Below are 21,444 nucleotides of genomic sequence, written 5' to 3' on the forward strand. Positions count from 1 at the left end.
CGCGCTATTTCGAAACATCGGGCTGATGTGAAAACGCCTATAGTTAATATGAAATTTATGTCGCGTTGTGCTCAACTTAGAAAAACTATTGACTAAAACTGTGAGAACTTACATCAGGAAGGTAGGTTCTTGGAGGACAGCGTGACCTAGAATCTGTGTCTCATGATAAAATCAATATCTCTTTCAACAATAATTTGAGGAAAATTTCTCATGACTTTTTTTTTTTGTGTGTGAGTGCACTCTGTTGGACAGACACTAGGAACAGTGGCTGTTCTATAGTTTGTAGAATCTGAGGAATCATGTGGAATCTGAATCACTCTTGGGAGGTTGTTTTGCCTCATGGACATGCCTAAACCATCGATATCATACGTGCTCCGTGGTACTGAGCAGAAGCGATTTACATGGGTGGAGATCTCAAAACGTAGTGTTGTGCGTAGCACGGTATAGTATACGGGCCGAAATCTTTTGATACGTACAAAGCATTGACCTTGGACATTTGCGACTAGGCTAACCCGAAGTGGCATCGTTTGACATTCTGTCGATTAAAGTAAATTGCCGGGCCGCTCCGCCCCCTCCATCATTACGTGTATACCTAGTCACATGGTAAACCAATTACAGGGCACCGCAGCTGTGCAGCAGTCAAGTTCAAATATTTTGGCCTGGGCTGATGCTCGTTTATCCTTCTCTCTATCCCTCGTCCTTCTTCATCCCACTATCTCCTCTGTCTCTTCCTCTCTTCCTTTCCTCTTTCTCTCTATCAATATTATCTATCCTTCTATCTATCTACCTATATATCTATCTGTTTATTTGTCTATCTATCTATCTATCTATCTATCTATCTATCTATCTATCTATTTGTCAATCTATCTATCTGTCTATCTATCTGTCTGTTTATCTATCCAGTTGTTTATCTATACATCTGTTTATCTATCTATCTGTCTGTCTATCTATCTGTCTATATCTATTTATCTATCTATCTGTCTCTCTATCTATCTATCTATCTATCTGATCATCTATTTATTTATTTATTTATTTATGTATTTATCTATCTATCTTTTTATTTCTTTAAATCTTTTCCCAATAAAGTGTCTGTTTTTCTATCCTTCATCCCTCTCCACCTCTCTTCTCTCCGTCGATCTTTATTACAGTACAGTATCTGTCCTCCTGTCTCTCTCTCTCTCTCTCCCCCTCTCTCTCCCTATCTCTCTCCTCTCACATGGGCCTAAATATTTTCAATACATAATGACCGAAGATGCACATAAGAATCCATCTCTTCAACAATAACTTGTCTACTAGTAATTCACTTTGCGAAAAATTATATACCATAGTTTATATCCTCTCTTACATTAAGAGATACAATGCCAATGAGCTATGTTCACTTTGTTGAATTATCAGGATTTATCTTTAAATAGATAGTATGGTATTGACTGATGTAAGGATACAGCTTTCAACTTTTTGCGAGATACTTAGAAACTGCTTTATGAAAGAGCATACAATGCTAGAGAATTTCACAGTTTATTTAATGAAAATCAGTTTTGAAATGGATGAGATATCCAAAAACAAGGTAAAACAAAGTGATCGTAATAAAAGGTTCGTCCCATCTTTCATTAGGATCGCATTGTTTCTTATATCTCAACCATTTCAAAACCAATTTTCATCAAATAAACTTTGAATTACTCTTAGAATATTATGCTCTTTCATATTTCATACGAGGTTTCTCATTATCTCACAAAAAGAAGTTGGAATCCTCAAGCCCCATCTCAAACTGTCATCCGTGCGAGATTTTGTTGTATACTTTTTCTTTTCTCCGTCTCTCTCTCTTTCTATCTCGATCCAATATACATGGATATACCCGCATATATACCCATATCATGTGCACGCTCATCTATCTCTCACCCCCTTCTCTCCCTCACTCTCTCCGTCTACGTTCTCTCTTCCACCCTCGGCCTCTTTCACTATGAGTTAAGAGAGAGCAAGTGTGCGCATGCTCAGAGCAGACAAGCCTTGAGTACAGTGCGGGGGAATATCGGCCAGACGAAATAAACACTTTACAGTGTTTGTGTTCCCCATCAGCCGTCGTCAACAAATCTGCCGGTAATAAACGCAATTTAGACTTCTTGATTGACTTCGTCCGTCATCCGTCCGAGTTACTGTCATTTTTTGTCTCTCTACTGCTGGTTAACCCTGATATCGTCGAGTCCGTAACTCAAACTCTGACTTTTCTCTCTGTCTGTCTTTCTCTCTCTTGCTCTCTCTATTTCAATCCAGTCGTAGGCCCAAAAGCTGCATCGGACATGGCATTGCGTTTCTGCTGCTAGATTCTGCCCCTTACCAGAGCAGCGTTATAACCCTACGGATGTGTTCCCCGGGGGAGCGATGGAGTGGACCGAAGAGCACATTCTCGTGCTCGTTTTGGGAATATTGTGTCGTTTCGTCGTGGTCATCCGAGGATTCGACAACTGCCATCGACTCGACGATAGTATCGGAGGCGGAGACTCCACGACCGACAGCAACCTATTTCAGTATGACCCCGTGGAGGTGAATATTACATCCAGTGGTTTTCGTGGTTGCATACTCTAGTTTTTGCTGCTCTTTGTTGTTGTTTTCTTTCTTTTTATTTTACTTGCCATACCATTCTAGCCTTCACAGTGAGTCATTCCAGCTAACGGAAGAGCCCTGACGTTTTCTTTGAACTAATCAAGTTTAGATCAGAGAAGTTTCTGTTGCTGTTAAATTTGGCAAGGCTATACTAGTTTGCACTAAACAATAGCTGTGGAGTTGCATAGGTTTCTTTAACTCAAAATTATCAAATACGAATACGTGCATTTTCACCGACGTAATAATGATATATCATATCGAAACGTGGAACACTACTTGACTTCAAATAAAAACCACATCGTGATGGTTGGCAATGTTACAGGTATACTGCATGGCAAAGATATAACCCATTTGATGTTCGAATTTATGAGAATAGAAAGCAAAGAGCACACCGACATTGCAGGTGACTAACCTTAGAGAAATTTCTGATAAGCCGGATAGATACGACAATCCATGAGCCATGGACGGATGGAAGGGGGGCAACCATTCACCGACCTGAGGGGAAAATGTGCTAATGTCTTCCGATGGAAATGCTCTTTTAAAGATCTTGTTCACAACGCGTAAATCCGGCCTCCATTACAACCGGGCTTCTCGCATCCTATATTTGTCACACCTCTCAATCTGTCCGTCATTACTTTCACTCGATATACACCTTGTCTCATCTGTCACTGGATCCGTATCTTCTATCTATCACGCACAATTCACCATAGGCTACACTGAATCTATTTTGGCATGACCCTTACCTTCTCATGCCACCAAAGCATTCATCGTATCTATATATCCAACTCTCCTTTCTTTGCCTAGTAAAATTTTTCACTCCTGAAAGTTTATCATTATTACCTTCTACATTATGCGCACATCCTTTGCTCCACAAAGACTCATGCAATACAGTCAGCATCGATACCCTTTACTATACGTATGCCACACCTGTCCTTTTCATCTGTCAGGTTCTTTTACTAGTACCCCCCCCCCCTTTCCAACACGAATGTGTCGCTGCCAATGCTTGTCAAGAGGACTGTCCACTGTACAGATCAATATATACTTTGGATTCCCTCGCAGTAGCTGTACAGGGTATACTCGTGATGAGTAATGCAATTCACTGATTTTTTTTTTCTCGTAGATGTTTCGTATCACATACCGCTATCATAAATGCACTGATATTTAGCCAGTTGATCCGCACTTGTATGATAGGTGCATGATACCCATTTGCTGTGAAATGGTTAAAACAAGTGAATCCACTTCTGTATAAACAATATTCTATTTCATTTCATCTATTTTTTCCATTCCCGCCCCCAAAATACATATACAAAATAATAAGCACATCAACGTAACTGTATGAACACAAAGTTGTTGTTTTTCAGTCATTTACATCAATTATTTGCATCAATAGAGCATTCAGCACAGAAAGACAGGGATGTGGACTCATTATATGCAGACCCAGACGGACAGAAAGACAGAAACACAGACAGACAGACAGACAGACAGACAGATAGACAGACAGACAATGAAAGAGATATAGGCCCTAGTGGGGAAAAATGTATGACAGTGATGGTGATTAGTTTGCTGCACTTTATGAATGTACCACATCTCGCCAGGCTAAATATATTTTAGACTGGCAGTTGTCGATTGTTATGTAATCGAGCGACGTTGTTTATATCCTTCTCTTTGTTTTGTTCCATTTCATACAGATTGGCCACGTCCGGTTTGCGGAGATAGAACCGGGCCGATACGTGCGTATGAAAACTCTCGCTGTAGATCCGCCTATCTTTGGTGAGTGCCCATCCAACGCCTAGCCTTTTGTCAAGGCCCTCTCGCTGTAACAGGTGAGCGAAGAGAGCCCAGCCGAGCGCGACCCCACTCGACTGGGCTATCTTCACCTTACAGCGAGATGGTCATGACAAACTTAGGCTATTTAACGCCTTACTTGGCGTAAATATACTAGAGAGAATGGAAAACGCTATACTAAACACAAAACAACAACAACCTGTATACGTAGGTGCCACGAGGCACTAATGACGCTATTTAGGGCAAGAATAAGGGTAGAATGCTACGCGAGGATTTTCATTCATTTTCTGTGGGGGATTTCGGTAATATTTTTCTGTAGTATGTTTGTTTGTCTCATTTTCACCCATGATTCTCTCGGTTTTCTCTCTCCTTTTTTTTTTCTTCTCCTCTTTCTCCTAGCCAATATTGGCAATTAGGTCATTATTTCTAGTACTTTCTACGATGTCTCCTTCTATATTCATAATACACAAGAATCTCTTGTTTCTTTCATTTATCCTTGAACATTATCGCATAAATTTCCTTTCCAGCTGGTTCCCAATGTACGTGTCCAACTCGACCCCCCACTTTTTGTATGGTGTAGTGTGTAATCCCGCAATCATCCTATTTGTGACTTCCCAGATTTATGTATAGAGAATTAAAGGGATGGCATAGTTTTGGTTGTGATGGGGATTCAGACATTTCCTTTTTAGAAAATACTTTTTTGAAATATTAAAGAGCAAACAATTCTAGGAGGAATTAAAGTTTATTTGCTTAAAGGGACTGTACAGTACTGGTTGAGGTGGGGATTCATGTTTTGCACATTCCTAAGTGAGATAATGAGAAACCTCTTATGAAATATGAAAGAGCATGTAATTTTAAGAAGGGTTCAACGTTTATTTGATGAAAATTGGTTTTCAAATGGCTGAGATATCCAAAAAAGTGATAATAATAAAAGGCGACAGGCCACAACTTTATTAAGATCTCTTTGTTTCACCTTGTTTTTGGATATCTCAGCCATTTCAAAACCGATTTTCATCAAATAAACTTTTGATACCCCATGGAATTGCATGCTCTTTGACATTTCATAGAGTGGTTTCTGAATATCTTGCAAAACGTTAAAAGCTAAATCATCACCTCAACCAGAACTGTACACACCCTTTAAAATCGGCTTTGAAATGGCTGCGATATCCAAAAACAAATCTACACCCTACAAGCAATGCTTCTATGTAGATTCCTCATTTTTCACATGTTTTATTAGGTGATCCGAGTATCCTCTCGGATCACCTTCTGTATCTGTACTGATTCTTTGTTTTTCTTCTTTTTTTCTCCGCAAAAGTTGTGTAGAGGTTAGCTCAGAAAGTGCTCAGCCTATCAATTTCAACTTATACCATATATGTATCGTGTCACAAAGACGACAGATCTAGTTGCCTTATAAGCTGTACTTGACAATTCATCCATGCTTTTGTATTGTGATGTTTATGTTTTATGCATTTGTTGAAATGTGGAATATGGAACAATAAAAAAACAAACAAAGTGAAATTATTAGGACCACTTTGTTTGTGGATATCTCAGCCATTTCAAAACCGATTTTCATCGAATAAACTTTTAATTCCTCTCAGAAATGTATGCTCTTTGATATTTCTAATACGTGGTTTCTAATCACTTAACAAAAAGTTAAAATCTGAATTCCCATCTCAACCAAAACTACACCACCCTTTGAAACTCCTGGTCTGATGTTTTAGAAGAAGAGAGCCTTGAAGGCACACTTCACTTTGCCCCCGTGAAAAAAGATTTCAAACTCCATGGCAACCTTTATGAAAAGATTCATCAGATTACTGAGTGTGATCATTGCATGTCCATTGTGTATGAATCACAAAGCCATTGGTTACTGCTCTGAAATATACGGGGTGTTTATAACTATACTTTTAGGTTTTATGGGCGTTGATGGGAATAACGGACAATGACGATGTCATTGACAGACGGAAAAGAAATATGGCACACAAAACTTAACAAAAACAAGGTTAATTCCGCTTAATGTTGTGTCAACAAACGTCAGATATTGATATTATGTTAAAGAATGATTATCCTTTCAGATAAACAAAAACACAACCCACCGAAAACACAAACACGCAAAATGGATATCAAGTCCGTTGACCCAAAACACATATTTTCGAGCTAAGTGGGACTTTGACCCTACACAAAAAAATATTTATGCTCTTGCCGTGTAGTCGCCCGGTTATCCCTCGCATATTTTTTAACGAGATCCAGGGCTTGGGGTTACGCCTGAATTTTAAAGTTGGCAGCTGACCAACCCTAAAGGCGCAAGGCGCAACAATGAAGTCTTTGCCAATCGAGGGATATTTACTGAGGGCAAAGCAATGGGATCCCAGATTGAGTTCCTCGTGTCACGTCATTCCAGGGTATTACAGCCGTCAATCATTTTTCAAGGAGAACTAGGGATTCTTTTTTTACTCCAGAAGAGAAGGACAAAAAGCCGGGACGTTCTTGAAAATGTGGACGTTGGAGAGCAAACAAAATTTGCTGAATGTTGCTTCAAAAAGATCACGTTGCCTTCACAAGTTATGTTGATTGAAAACAAATCAACCCACCTTTACAGCGATCATGTAGACAAAAAAAAAGTTTGACATGCTGCACCTTGATGCTAGGCATATGATCCTACCTTAAAAACAAGTAGATACATGGTCTCATATAATTATGAAGAGTCATTTTACTTTACATCTATCTATTTCATCTCTATTCATTCACTTATTTATTCTATTTCGGTACTTTTCTAACTTTGTACATTGTACATTGTATTCAATTGTATGTCCGGTGCAAGTTATTTAACTTTCCATAATATGTTAAAGTCTCATGTTACGATATTTTTTACTACCCTAAATTATACTGTATGAGACATGTAGCCTAATACTGTATCATTATTTTTTTTAGCGAAATAATATGATTATATCTTAGAAATACCTAGAATGCAATAATGCATAGATATTTGCCTGCTGATACATGCATTATGAAATGCTGACTTGATAAAATGCGTTAATATTGAATTTCATGTAACGCCAACACAAACAAACAAACAAACAGACAGAAACTCACGTACTTTTCCACACAATAGTACACGTGAGGACCGGTGTCACTATATATGTTGGCAGTAGGCCTATATCATAATCCCTTTGATCGTATCGCATTGTGTTATTATTCTTGCGAGTTAACCAATCTACACACACACACACACACACACACACACACACACACACACACACACACACACACTGACATCAATCAGGATGTCGGTACTTATCTCATTACTGACTGCGTAAATTGTCCATGAATAAAATCCTCCTCAAAGTGACAACCAGGGTTTCAGAATTTACAGCTATTGTAAAAATCATGTCAACTCCGTTTCTTCAATGCTGTTGGGTACAGTTTTTGTCAATGTTGGTTTTCGGATTTTGTATTTATAACTGGTGCTCAGGGATGTGTTCTATAATTATATGAGACGGTTTTATATAAAACGTTTTTCAACCTTGTTTTCCCAATCTTCGCAAGCTTTTTTATCTCTATCTCTCTCTCTCTCTCTTCTAGAAATCCCAAACTTCTTGAGTGACTCTGAATGCGAATACATCAAAGAGCTAGCGATTGAAGATGGACTCGAGATCAGTCGAATAGCGTACAAGGGCTCATCAACAAACACACAGGAAGATGCCACACGTGGGACTAACAGCAGTTTGCACAGTCGCTTCAATAACACAATTTGGAAAGAAAAGTTGGTCGCCTGCGATAAGGACGATGACGAACTACTTGACCCCGAAGAGGCCTTGGCGTGCCTGCCGAATCTCCGGGCAGAGAACGTGACGGCAGCAATGTTGAGCCTCATGCTAATGGATCTCGAGCTCGATCGCGACTCGGACGGCCGAATAGGGCCGAAAGAACTGTGGAGGACTGCCGAGTGGACGCCGATGCTTGCCGAAGAAGTGCGAGAGTGGATAAGGCGATGGGATGGCGGAGAGGGTGAGCGTTTCGTGAAGCGGTGGAAGGGGCAGACACGGATAAGCGACCAGACGTGGCTGAGTGCATTGCCCGAGGACCGGCACTTCCTCCGTGAGCTACAGGACAGGTGCAGCCACTTAATTAATAGACTCAAAGAGCACCTATATTATCTTTATATTATCAATGTCATAATGATCTTGTCGGGGAGGCGTGAATTATGTCTTTAAAGAATGCACACTTAGTTATTTCAAGAATTCATCCAAGAAAGGAATGATACTATGACCAAAGTAGAATTTTACTGGTGATGTTCGGTATTCCGAAGGTTCGTTGGTACGCACTATCTTTCCATTTTCGGATTAACGAACCTTTGGAATAACGAACCATATTTCATTTGCGGGTTAACGAACCTTTAACCCACATTCGCTACCATGACCGCTGCAGTGATATGAAGTTACCATTTATTGTTCTATTTTTAAGGATCAGTTAATTATTCTTTTTTTTTCTGGGGTGGGGGGGGGGGGAGGCGATGGGGCAGAGCAAGTGATTACAGCAAAATACGCGTCTATGTCCAGACGTCAGGTGGACTGATCGGCGGCATTCCAAAGTGGTATGCATTTGTCATTGTCACTCAACCCATGGCATGCTAGAACCCAAGATAACTCTGCAAAGTCTACGGAGATTTCAGAATTAATCTCAAAGAGGAACAATTAAGTTGATAATGAATCGTGTCAGAAATTTGGCTGTCATTCCACCTGTATCACGTGACTTTGTGAGAGATAGACCTATAACGATAATACCCATCCCTCCGCCTGGCAGTTTAACAACCCTACTGAAAAAAAACACAACACAGTGTCCCACAGTGTGTTCACAGTGTGTTCACAATGTGTTCACAGTGTGTTCATATAGTCGACTATGTGAAAACGCTCGAATTTAACAGTGTGAGGATGATTTCACACTGTGGTGTGGTTTTTCACAGAATACTCACATAGTAATGCTTTGTTTCACACTGTGAATTGATGACTCGCATTGTGTTCACACTGTTAAAATGCTCGAATTTAACATTGTGAAGAGATTTCACACTGTGTTCACAATGTGTTTCTCACACTATGGAACACTGTGCTCTTCCCAGCAGGGAACACCGACAATAATCAAATGAATGAATAGATAAATAGATAAGTAAATACATAAATAGATAAATAGATAGATAGATAGATAAATAGATAAATAAATTAATTAATTAATTAATTAGTTAAAAATAATGGTAATAAATACATGCAAATTAACCAGTATTGTTTTGGCCGTTTATCTTTAAATGATGCAGAGTCACATATGAAACAGCATATAGGATTATTAGATGATTTATCTCTTTATCAATCTGGTCATCATTTATTCAGTAATTGGATTCTTTATTTTGTTGATGAAAATCGATGCATACCAATTTTACACATTCTACATCCTCTGTTGTTTCAGTATGTCATTATACGTATAAGAGAGTGGCTAGTCGACTTTGTTAGAATTTCACTAATCCTTATAAGTCATTTCTGCTGTTTCTTTTTAAAGAACTGATTCGATGTTTTTAGAACTAATTACATTTGCTACTCACTTTGTGACATGTTCATGTTCATTGGCTTGAACTCAAACCCTGGGTCCTACCAATGTCATTGACTTCCAGAATGAAATATCATACCATAATATTTGTATTTCACTCCTCGAGCCTGCCTCGAGCCAACATCGATTTCAATGGCGATCAACTCCGTTTAGATGAGCAAAGCTTAAAGGACAAGTTCACCTTCATAAACATATAAGGATTGAGAGAATGCAGCAATATGAGTAGAATACATCTGTGAAAGTTTGAGGAAAATTGGACAATCGATGCAAAAGTTATGAATTTTTAACATTTTTGTGTTGGAACCGCTGGATGAGGAGACTACTAGGGCTCGTGATGTCATATGAGTACAACAATATAAAGAAAGTGTAAAGAAAATTCAACATATTTTCACCTTTTTCGTATAATAAAGGAGCACTTTACTTGCCTCTTTCTAAAGGCAATGGGAATAATATTACCCATAACATATGTCAGTAACAAGTCAAGGGAGTGTGTACTTTTTTCAAAAGATGAAATTTCGTGAAATTCTCTTTACATTTTCCCTATATTGTTGTACGCATGTGACATCATACACTGCAGTAGTCTTCTCATCCAGCGGTGACTGCACAAAAACTTCAAAAATTCATAACTTTTGAACGGATTGTCCGATTTTCCTCAAACTTTCAATGATGTGTTCTACTAATATTGCTACATTCTCTCAATCCTTATGTTATGAAGGTGGACTTGTCCTTTAATCATCTATTTACATTCTTTTCAGAGTGGTATCACTGACAAAACTTCCACCAGAAATTGTCTACACCAGCGAACCCACGCAGGTGAGTTTTGCTTAGCATTCTCATTTTGTCTTGTTTATTTGTTTGATTGGTATAATAAGTTGAATCAGTTGTCTTGTCTGGATGTGTCTAGCTAATTTTTTTTTTTGTATGAATATTGACCGATTCTGGGACGCGCTTTGTGTATTATCGGCATGGGCAGCGCCATTACTGCGGTGTCCCAGCCGACCCCCCCCCCCCACTTCCCCACCCCTCTCCCTACATTAGCACGCGCACGGAATGAAAAAAACTTATGCATGGTTCCTTTAGCCAATAGGCGTCTCATACTGAGTGCGCGAATGCTTGCTTAGTGCGCGAACCTTTGTTACAAGTGCGCAATAAACAGGTTGCCCGGGGGTGGGGGGAAAGGGGGGGGGGGTCGGCTGGGACACCGCAATTTGAGCTAATGGCTGCGCCCAGTGCCACAAAATGTCTGCTGCCCTCAACGAACCCGAATCGGTCAATAGGACCATTTCTATTCTTGCTTCTAGTACGTTATTATATTTTCTTTGGTATGCTATTATAGTGTTTTTGAAGCTTTTGTACATGGAAATGGGTTTCTACAAAATGTTATTAACGTGAGCATTACAGACATGCACGGTTTAAGGAAATGTCCATCGATGTTTAACCATGTCACATCGAAACCGTGAGTGCTTCTCATTCTGCAATTTCCTGATCATCTGTCAAGAAGTTTGAAAGGTTTGGGAAAACATCCACTTACTGCAGATGTATGACCGTTAATGTCTTTGTTATCTATGAATCGTGCTGTTTTGCGATATTTCAGAATTCTCTCGGCTGATCAATGTGTAGTACATCTTACTAGGGAGAATGTCGTTCTCTAACTCTCTGCCTCGTGATCTAGCTCTTCTGAGTATTCAAACTTACTTTTGGGTATCCCAACAAAAGCTGTTTTGACTTCGCTCGGAAGCACTATAGTTTGATAATTGTGGATTCATATAATATGTATTGTAGTTGACTCCTCGTCAAGTAGATTATCTTCGTTGCTGCTCTAATTCTGCATATTCAACAGTTACTTGTAGCAGGTGAAAATATAAAGCATGCATTTGCATAATTCCACATCATAACATGTTCTTTTACATTGAACCGGAAATGGCGCAAATAATGACAGAGGTCGTTGCCATCCCCCCCCCCCAAAAAAAAAAGCGACAGCAAAGAAACACTTCACAAACTAAAATGTGATGTGCAATAAAAAAATACAGCAGACTTTGAGTTCAATGGCGACTCCACACAACAAAGTTAGAAAAGAATGGCAATGAACACCCACTTTATACAGTAATTCATATTGAATAAATCATAATCTACACATCATCTAGGACTGAAAAGAGGAAAAAATATATGGAGATCATCATCTATTCCATGCGCTTGTGTCGGTGTGTGTTTGTGTTGTGTGGTGCATGTATATAAATACATATATATATATATATATATATGCCTGTGTGGGGTGTGTTTCTCTCTCTCTCTCTCTCTCTCTCTCTCTCTCTCTCTCTGTGTGTGTGTGTGTGTGAATGTCGGGTTTCGATGTATACTCGATCATGATTATAATATAGGTAGGCCCCTACAATCACTGCGACATTTTAGTTTTGTATACAAGACGCATGATGGATTCCTATCGACTTTTGTTTTTTGACCAGGTAGTGAGGTATCGCCCAGGTGGTCATTATCACGCGCACTACGACACCGATGACGTCACATCCGGCCTGGAGTGTCGTCACACAGCCATCAGCCTCAACACATCCTCCGGCGACGAGTTCGTCGAAGACCGATGCCGACTGTGCCGGTGAGGATGCGATTGATTGTCGTTGGTTTGGTCTTGTCTTCTTCATTTTGGTTTTTTCACTTTGTGCGGTTCGGATCAATTTAGATTATGATTTCGTTTATGGCGAGACTCCTGGAAAGCGAAAATGAAAGTGAATACAATGCACCACTCCCCGTCGCGTCAGAATACTGTATTACAGCCAAAGGGCATGACGCGGAGGGGGGGGGGGGGGGTAAGGTGGTAAGTATGCAATATCACGAAAGTAAAACAACAAAAACACAATAGTGCGGGCGTTTCAGGTGAGAGGGGTGTTAACTCACAATTTTATTTGAACAATATGAGGGAATTGATAAACTGTGAATACATCTATGACGGTTTGAAACGTTCTGAGCAAGTTTTTCCCCTCCCCTTCTCTCTCTCCTTTCCCCTCTCCCTCTCTCTTCATATCTCCTTTTCTCTCTCTTTCACTCTCTTTCTCCATCTCTGAGAAGACAAGAACAAATTTGCAGCTGTACTCCTAGTTTTCATTCGTAATTTCAGCTTATTAGCTTTGTTTTAGTTTTTCACTGTATTGCCTCATTAACCTATATTTTTACTCCTCGATCCCTGGTCTTTTCTTATATTTATTAATGCAGTTGAAATAGATACTTTAATTTGTGTATATTCTACATTATCACTCAACTGATTGTATCAGCGAAGCACTCTTTTATAAAGAAGAAAGAAGGAGAAAATATCCAATAAGAATATGTTATCTCTCATATGACAAGGCGCCTATTCCCTGCTGGTATGATATCGGTATCTTAACAATGGAATGTTTGGTCTGGAATGACAGAGAGAACAAACAGATACACACAAACATGTGCCACTGTGGCTGAAATATATGCTAAGTTGTCACAACCCGCTAATGAAACATGACATGTGAATGGCGAGGGGGGCATTCTGACGCTCGGGATGAATAACAAAGCGTCTCCAGAATTACACCTCCTGGGTCTTACTCCTATTCCGCTCCGCAAGCACTGATCCAGACTTAAAGGGGGGGGGGGAGGGGTGATCCAAAATTGTTTTAAGTGAATTCCCTAACTGCAAACAAGCAAGATAAAAAGAACCTTTCAGTTAAAATTGGAGACAATCGGATAATCAATTCAAAAGTTGTGGAAGTTAAACGTTTAGTTAAATCTCCGTGCTGTCATCGCTGGATAAGACGACAACAGTTGGTGATGTCATAGTGGTGGAATAAACCGTAAAGGAAATCTAAAGTTGATTGTAGACTTTTTTTTTCAGTTTTGTAATATAATGACAGAGCATTTGGCCATAGACATATGATGGAGCTGCAACTCCATGATCTAACTTCGATGTCCCTTAATACATTCCAGAAGCAAGTCGAGGAAAGGTGTTCTTTTCAGAAAAAAAAAATACCGCATTGACTGAATCAACATTAAGTCCTCTTTAATACCATTCTCGCGTTTGCCAAGTATCATTGCTTGTGTTTGTTAATACGCCGTGGTTAATCGGACCAACCCCATCCTTCCCCTTATAACCCCGCCCCTTTCCCCTTCTTCCTCTTCATCACACACTTTTCTCTATCATTCCAGAGTAGTGATATATATATATATATATATATATATATATATATATATATATATATATATATATATATAATGTATATATTCTTATATTCTTCCCTCCTTCCTCCTACCCTCACTGCGCACATTATTGAACTCTGCAGCTGGACAGAATAAATAAGGCGGTGGGTATTTTACGATGGACGAACAGGCCAAGTGGCTGGCACCAAACGTCGGTTTACTGTATACACGGCAGAAATAACATTGTCCTGAAATTGAGGTCAGGGGTTATTTGCTCGCCCCATATTTCAGTTTTGATACAGGCAATGAAACCTGTTCCCTCCACTCACTGTGCTTCTTTTTATTTTCTTCTTCATCTCATACACGATCGTTTTTTTTTTTTATTCAATTGCAATTCCTCATGGTCGGAACGAAAGTGCATAGTTGAGTTTGTTGTACCTAAACTCTTGCTCTGGATATTGTCAAAATTGCATTTGATGGTTTTCATTTCTCCCCAATTTCTTTCAATGCCGCGTACGGACAATCTGTCGTAAACAAGACATCTCTGATTCATATTCTGATTTGCGCGAATTTCCCCTAGCGGGTGTGCCAAATCTACTTCTTAGTGGAAGTATATCATGGTTCTTTTCGCTATCTTTATTGTCCCTCTGCTGTTTTGCTTACACATTTAAGTTTGAAATGGGGAAGTATATTGCAACGGAAATTCGCACATCTGATGTAGAAAGGGGAATTTCAAGTTCAGTAAGAGTAATCGTCATCAACCATGTCTTCCTCTTCTTTCTTCAGGATGATTACAATACTATATTACCTAAATGACGTGGTCGACGGGGGAGAGACTGCATTTCCATTCGCTGACTTGGAATACGGCTCTCCAGAGGTTGGTAATACAGTACTTCAAGTTCAAAGGTCACCGGTGAATTTTTTTTTGTTTGGTGCCGCATTTGACAAGCACAACTTTATTCGATACACTGGAAATTTATGTTTATCAGCATGGATTGGTGTAAAAAAATAGTAGAGATAATCATGATTATAATGGAAATGATAGTGATGATGATGATGTGATGATGATGATGATGGTGAGGAGGATGATAATAATAATGATAATAATAATAATGATAATAACAATAACAACAACAACAATAATAATAATAATAATGATAATAATAGTAATAATAATAATAATAATAATGATAATAATAATAATAATGAAATTGATACTGCTTATAATAATTCATGTTACTATTGTTATTGTTATTGTTATTAACCATAAAGACAACAATAATTATGATGATAGATAATAACGGATGAGTCTCGATCGTTTAAAGTTGAGGTGCTTCAGTAAAGGTATAAACATATTGGAACGTGTTTTTACAGATTTTAGAGGTCTTGCTGCAGGGTTGTGGTCGATAAAGTCATCGACCCGTAGTAGGATTTTTATGTGCCCATTTTAATGTTTGTGTAAGGACCAATGAGAGATGCGAAATAGGATGACATCATAGGGACCTATTTGGTTGCGAAAAAAAAAGTTACTACGTTGTGTTCGGTGAAAAGACGCGAAACTCAAAACTTTATAACTTTCTTATAACAGTGATGAATCGTCTTCCATTTCTTTCGCCTGAATCTAATTTATTAATCTTTTTAAGGTCAACTTGAACGAGGTTAGTTATGTCAATTAAAGTTCTTGGGTTGCCTCCACGTTAAAATATAGCGCGTATAAAGGGGAGAGGTTTGGCTGTGTTCTGACCGCCAGATGTGGTTCATTTATCCCCGTCAGTCCAACCACACAAATCAACGTCCAAAGGGGCAATATCATACTCCCTTAAGATGTCGCAGATATTCGAGTTGGTATATGAACTATGACCTGCGGTGTTGTTTGAGTTAGATGCCCAATTTGGATAACGGACAACCGTCTATAAACTGTATAATATCATAATCATCGACCTGGAGTCCGTTTCATGAAAGTTTCATGAGAGACTTTTTCGCTCATAAGACACACTTGTGAGAGAGTTCATGGAATGGATTTGACTTCTCGTTGAAAGTCTCTCTTGGCTACATAATATGATCGACTTTCACCACTTTGAGATTTATGTAAAGACTTTTATTTCATGAAACGGACCCGTGGTCTCTTACTGTATTCTCTCTTCAATTTCCAACCTTTCACGTGACCTCTTCGTTTCTCCAAATCTTCTTGATTCTCGCCTGTCATAACTCCACCCTTCCTCCACCTCCTGAACTTATCTTTCCGGTAGTTCTCATTCATCCGCTTCTTCTTCCTCCTCCTTCTTGTCATCGGTCCTCGTCTTTTTTTTCGTCTTCTGCTTCTGCGCTTTCATCGTCATCATCATCACCATCTTCTTCTTTTTCTTCTACTACTTCTACTAATATTAGTACTATACTTCTACTACTTCTAATACTACTACTACTTCTACTACTAATATTAGTACTATACTTCTACTACTTCTACTACTACTACTACCGCTACTACTACTACTTCTACTTCTACTACTTCTACTACTTCTACTACTTCTACTACTACTACTACTACTACTCCTACTTCTATTATTATTATTATTACTACTACTACTACTACTACTACTACTGCTGCTTCTACTACTACTACTACTACTACTATTGCTGCTACTACTACTACCACTACCACCACCACTACTACTATCTACTTTTACTACTTCTATTATACTACTACTAATGCTGCTGCTGCTAATACTACTACTACTACTACTACCACCACCACCACCACCACCACTACTACTATTACTACTCCTATTACTTTTACTATTATGACTCTGAACTTCTTCCTTCTTCTATTCCTTCTGCTTTCCCTCTTCATCTTTTTCGTCTTCTGTAGAAATACTCCCTCGCATTCTTCTTTTACTCATTCATGATGGCATGTATCAATAATCTATTCGGCTGTACTTTTTCCCCTTCTTTGACATTCTCCTGCTACGTATCGCCTGTATCTGAGGTTTGCCTTCCTATTTTTTTATTTTCACGCTCTTTCTTCATCCCATACTCCTTCTATCTTTATTTCATTCCAACAAGAGGATCATAAACTTACACAAGTGATATCCTCGAGATTGGTGATAACGATATTTCGGCTATTATATCGGCTATCATCATCATCGTTGACGTTGTCATCATCTTTCTGGTCCTGATCATTTTCATCGTGACTTTATCATCATCGTTATCATTACCATCGTTGTCATCATGGTAATCACCGTCATGTTCAGCTCAACGATCCGTCCTGTCCTTGTATTTGCGGTCATCATGTCGTCTTCCGTCGTCACAGCAACAGCAACGTCTAGCTCAAACGGACAACTCGAATTCATCATCTGTTCTTCTTCTACTTTTTTTTCATAGCTTCTGACATTTCGAAATTGAGCCATCATGCTTCATATCTAGTCACGCAATCTATAAAATCCTCCGATGTTTTTTGATAACGGCTGCTGCTCTTTCTGCGCTCTTTTTCTATTTCCTTCCTGGCATAACACAGTACGAGGCAAAGTTCGACTATGATTACACCGACCTCAAGCATCATTGTTACGATAGCAATCTCGTTATCCAGGCCAAACGAGGGACAGCGGTGCTGTGGTATAGCCATTACACCAATCCGGAAACCGGTAAGAGCTTCAATTCGGATTTTCCGCCAGTGTTTCCGAAAATATATCTCACTGTTGATACAAAACGAGAGACACAGCAGAGCAAAGTAGCACAACTTACATAACACCAAGGTGGCGAATTTACGGAAGGGAAATTGACAATTACCTAGGACATTAATGGCATGCAAGATAAATTGGCAAACCAAGGTCATAGAAAAGATCGGATACAGCAAGAGTTTCACGTATTATCCACTTGTAATGCTTTGGTATAACATTTTGATTCTATGAGAAGAGGTATAGTACGCACTCACTCCTGTAATGATATCATTTTCCAGATTCTCTCGTCCCCCTCCCCCCCCCCGCCTCTCTCTTTCCCCCTCTTTTCTGCCCCATTTCATTCGCAATGCATACTTGCAATAAGAATGATGTGCACAACCGTACATAATTGGATATGAAGAGCTCTGATCGCAAAACGAGATAAATTCATTTTTTTTTTTGTCAATTTAAGATATTTGCGAGTAAAACTGATAAAAAACACCTAAAATGATAAAAAAAACTTTGGATATATTTGATCATAACTTCAAGAGTATTCCATGTTATCTAACAAGTGAGGTATCACTTCAAAGAATTAATAATGGTCCTATCTATGATGATGGTCTTTCTTTTAGATGTTTAAGAATTGGCGCTTAAACTGCTTTGCTATCTAACTCTTCATATATTTGTTTCTTTTTATTTATGCAATGCATCCATTATGTTATCTACTTTCTTCTTAAAGTAATCTGTCTCTTACTCTTCATCAGTCCATATTTAAAAGCAAATGATTCATTGTGAGTACTTCATAATATTTTGTTTAAATCTACAAGAAAATTGATAACATTTTTTCTCTGCTATCATCCCCCTCCCCAATGCTTCCCGACACGGAAAAGGTTGGATGGGACCGAAGAGACTGCACTCGCTACACGGAGGGTGCGAGGTTAATCGGGGGGTCAAGTGGATCGCTAACACATGGATATCTGTGGATGACGTCTATTCCAGGTAATTGTGCACCAGCTGGTGTGGTCTGGGTCTTTCAATTAAAGGCATTATTTACAATTTTCAGGTAAAACAAAAACCCGGCTTTAGTGCTTCAAAATAGTTCTAAAAATGTGAGTTAGGGATAGAAACAACCATGCAGTTTATAGATATAATTGTCTCTAGACTAAATCGGCCACAGTTATGGTTTAATAATAAAAACAGTGACATCTCCTTATATGCTTGGCTTTATTGCAAAATTTTTATATGGTAGGATGTTTTGTGATACAACTGACTTACACATAATTATGCATCACATGTGATGACTGGAACATTTTTAAAATCATATTGCTCCCAGTGGTAAACAATACCTTCAAGGGGAGGGGCTGTGGATACCCGGGTGATGGGGGAGGGGGAGGCAGGAGCGTTATTCTTCTTTCGAAATTTGTTATAGGAGACAAATCAAAGTTGATGTGCACAAACATCATACTCTTCCCATCACATACTGAAAATAAAACATGGCATTTTAACCCACAATATATTTCTAAATTTTTACCTTATCAAATCAATTAAGAGACGACTGTTCTTAAAAAACAACATGTTATCATAAAATTGGATGGCGCTACATTGAAAACAAGGTCGCAACAATGTCCGACGTTTGTATGAAACGTTTTGCAATCTCGAGTCCCAACAGATGAGGAGCAAAGCTGGCTCGGAGTCAGAATCATTCGAATAATTCAGAATCGTTTTTTTTTTTTTTTTGCTTTTATTTTTGTTTTCGTCTGTGTGCTTGGTTTTTTTTTTACCCATGTCAGACTTCAAGAGGATTGTTTGCGTAATGCATTTTAGCTTCTCTATGAACTAGTGTAATTTCCTCTTGAACGCTGCAAGGGCAACAAGCTCAATTCACCCGTTCTCATCAAATATTGATCGTCAAAAAAATTTATAAAAGGAATCCAGTGAACATGCACTATATTTTGTCGTCCACTCATTCGCCGTATTTGGGCATCACATAGAGCACAACGTGCGAATATTTGCAGAACTGAAGTTAAATCGGGAGAAAGTTTTACATGTACTTTGCTTTTGTCCTTGTATTACTCATACAGAGAGACACAAGATCTTTTGCTGATAAGCAAAACGGAGAAAAATAAATACTTATATGGGAATGGCAGCTAAATCCCCTTGCTCATTCTACCGGATGTTTTTAACCAAAATAACGCACTTGCAAATAAGACAAACACATCACGTTTAGGCACAAACTAAGGTCAATGCTTTTTTGTTTGCGTTTTATCACAGAAGCAAATAGATGGGCATAGGATTGTGGAAGGCCACCCGTGTTCCAAATGATGAACATCACTTTGTTTATTTTGTTCAAGGTTCTGTAGCACAGCCCAAGGATATCCGTTGTGGCAAACTGCATTTTCCTCTTCAGATAAACACGGGAAGAGCGCAAGAATGAGAATCAATATAACAAACAGTACATTTTTATGATTTATGACTGCATGATTCAGTGAGATTTAGAAAAAAAATCGTTTCGTTTCATGTCCACTAAGTGATTTTCTTTTTTCATCCACTTTATTTTTATCTTTCTTTTTTTTCCCTATAACTTTTATGCTAGCATTAAAACAGATTCGAAGAGCTAAGACATAGCGCAATGTGCGATGTCATGGATGTAAAATATAACATTATTGTTTTATTTGATTATCCTCATACAGTCACACACACGCACACACACACACACACCGCAAACACACAAACACACATGACACACATACAAGGTACCTTATGTTTGATAGGCTGTTTTTGTTTGTTTGTTTGTTTGTTTTTTTACACTCGATACCTCATCGTGTCGGCAGCAATGATCACGTGATCGTTTTCTGATTTACCTCTGTGTCTTCTGCTTCTCCCTTTCAATTCTAATCAGGCAACGGCAGTACATGGATTCCCTAGATTCGTTTCTAGCTGAACGAGCGGCAAATTCGAAAAGAATTAAATGTCTGGAAGGCGATACGAGATGGGATCGAAGGAAAGGGGATAGCGGTCTGCGTTCCGCTGGCCACTCCAACTCGCCGTAAACAAACACATCATCTGTGTCTTTCAGGTCTCAGCCGTTTCAATTCGAACTAAAGGTGGCGCTGTTCTGTATTCCTTTCACGGCACATCTCTTCCTCGGCCCTCCAACCAAAGAGAAAAATTATTATCGAACAACGTCTTAGCATACTGTTATCTTCTGGTTCATGGTGGGTATTATGACTGGATAGCAGAGACAAGTTCAGAGTGAACAAAACGAAACTGCACAAGAAAACGATAGACATGTCTAAACACAATCATGTTTAAAGCTTTTCGTGTGTCATATTCTTGGTTTACACCTTCGCTTGGTAATGGTGCAATTTTATATGAAAAGCAGTGTGGACAATCATGTTCATTGAAGAAGTTGCTAGAAAAGTTCTGGTGTTTCGAATTTTTCACACTAAAAATGTGTTTTAAGGTTAAAAAAAAAGCTTTAGATCTGTGACGCGAACTCTTATACCTCCGGGTTGGACAATGGAAACCGCTGTCTCACACAGCACGATGTGCAGAACACGATTCTCTGCCTAATAGCGTCATCTAAATAGCGTTCGCGTTGCAGATCTACAGCTTGCTAATATACATGTAAGTCATGGAGGACTCT

The 21,444-nt window shown here is 38.9% G+C and overlaps 1 protein-coding gene across 1 annotated transcript; it reads left to right on the forward strand.

Moving 5' to 3' along the window:
- The first annotated feature begins 2,359 nt into the window (after window positions 1-2,359).
- Window positions 2,360-21,043, forward strand: LOC139729978 (transmembrane prolyl 4-hydroxylase-like). The gene is made up of 9 exons (XM_071640894.1): window positions 2,360-2,538; window positions 4,287-4,368; window positions 7,963-8,494; window positions 10,731-10,788; window positions 12,438-12,583; window positions 14,932-15,022; window positions 17,657-17,783; window positions 18,689-18,797; window positions 20,698-21,043. The coding sequence occupies exons 1-9, from the start codon at window positions 2,377-2,379 to the stop codon at window positions 20,846-20,848; spliced, it is 1,458 nt and encodes a 485-aa protein (XP_071496995.1). The 5' UTR covers window positions 2,360-2,376; the 3' UTR covers window positions 20,849-21,043.
- Window positions 21,044-21,444: the final 401 nt, after the last annotated feature.

This window comes from Diadema antillarum, unplaced genomic scaffold, assembly GCF_040938485.1.
Source record: "Diadema antillarum isolate AM-2024a unplaced genomic scaffold, OU_Dant_1.0 seq00000283_RagTag, whole genome shotgun sequence".
NCBI classification, from domain to species: domain Eukaryota; kingdom Metazoa; phylum Echinodermata; class Echinoidea; order Diadematoida; family Diadematidae; genus Diadema; species Diadema antillarum.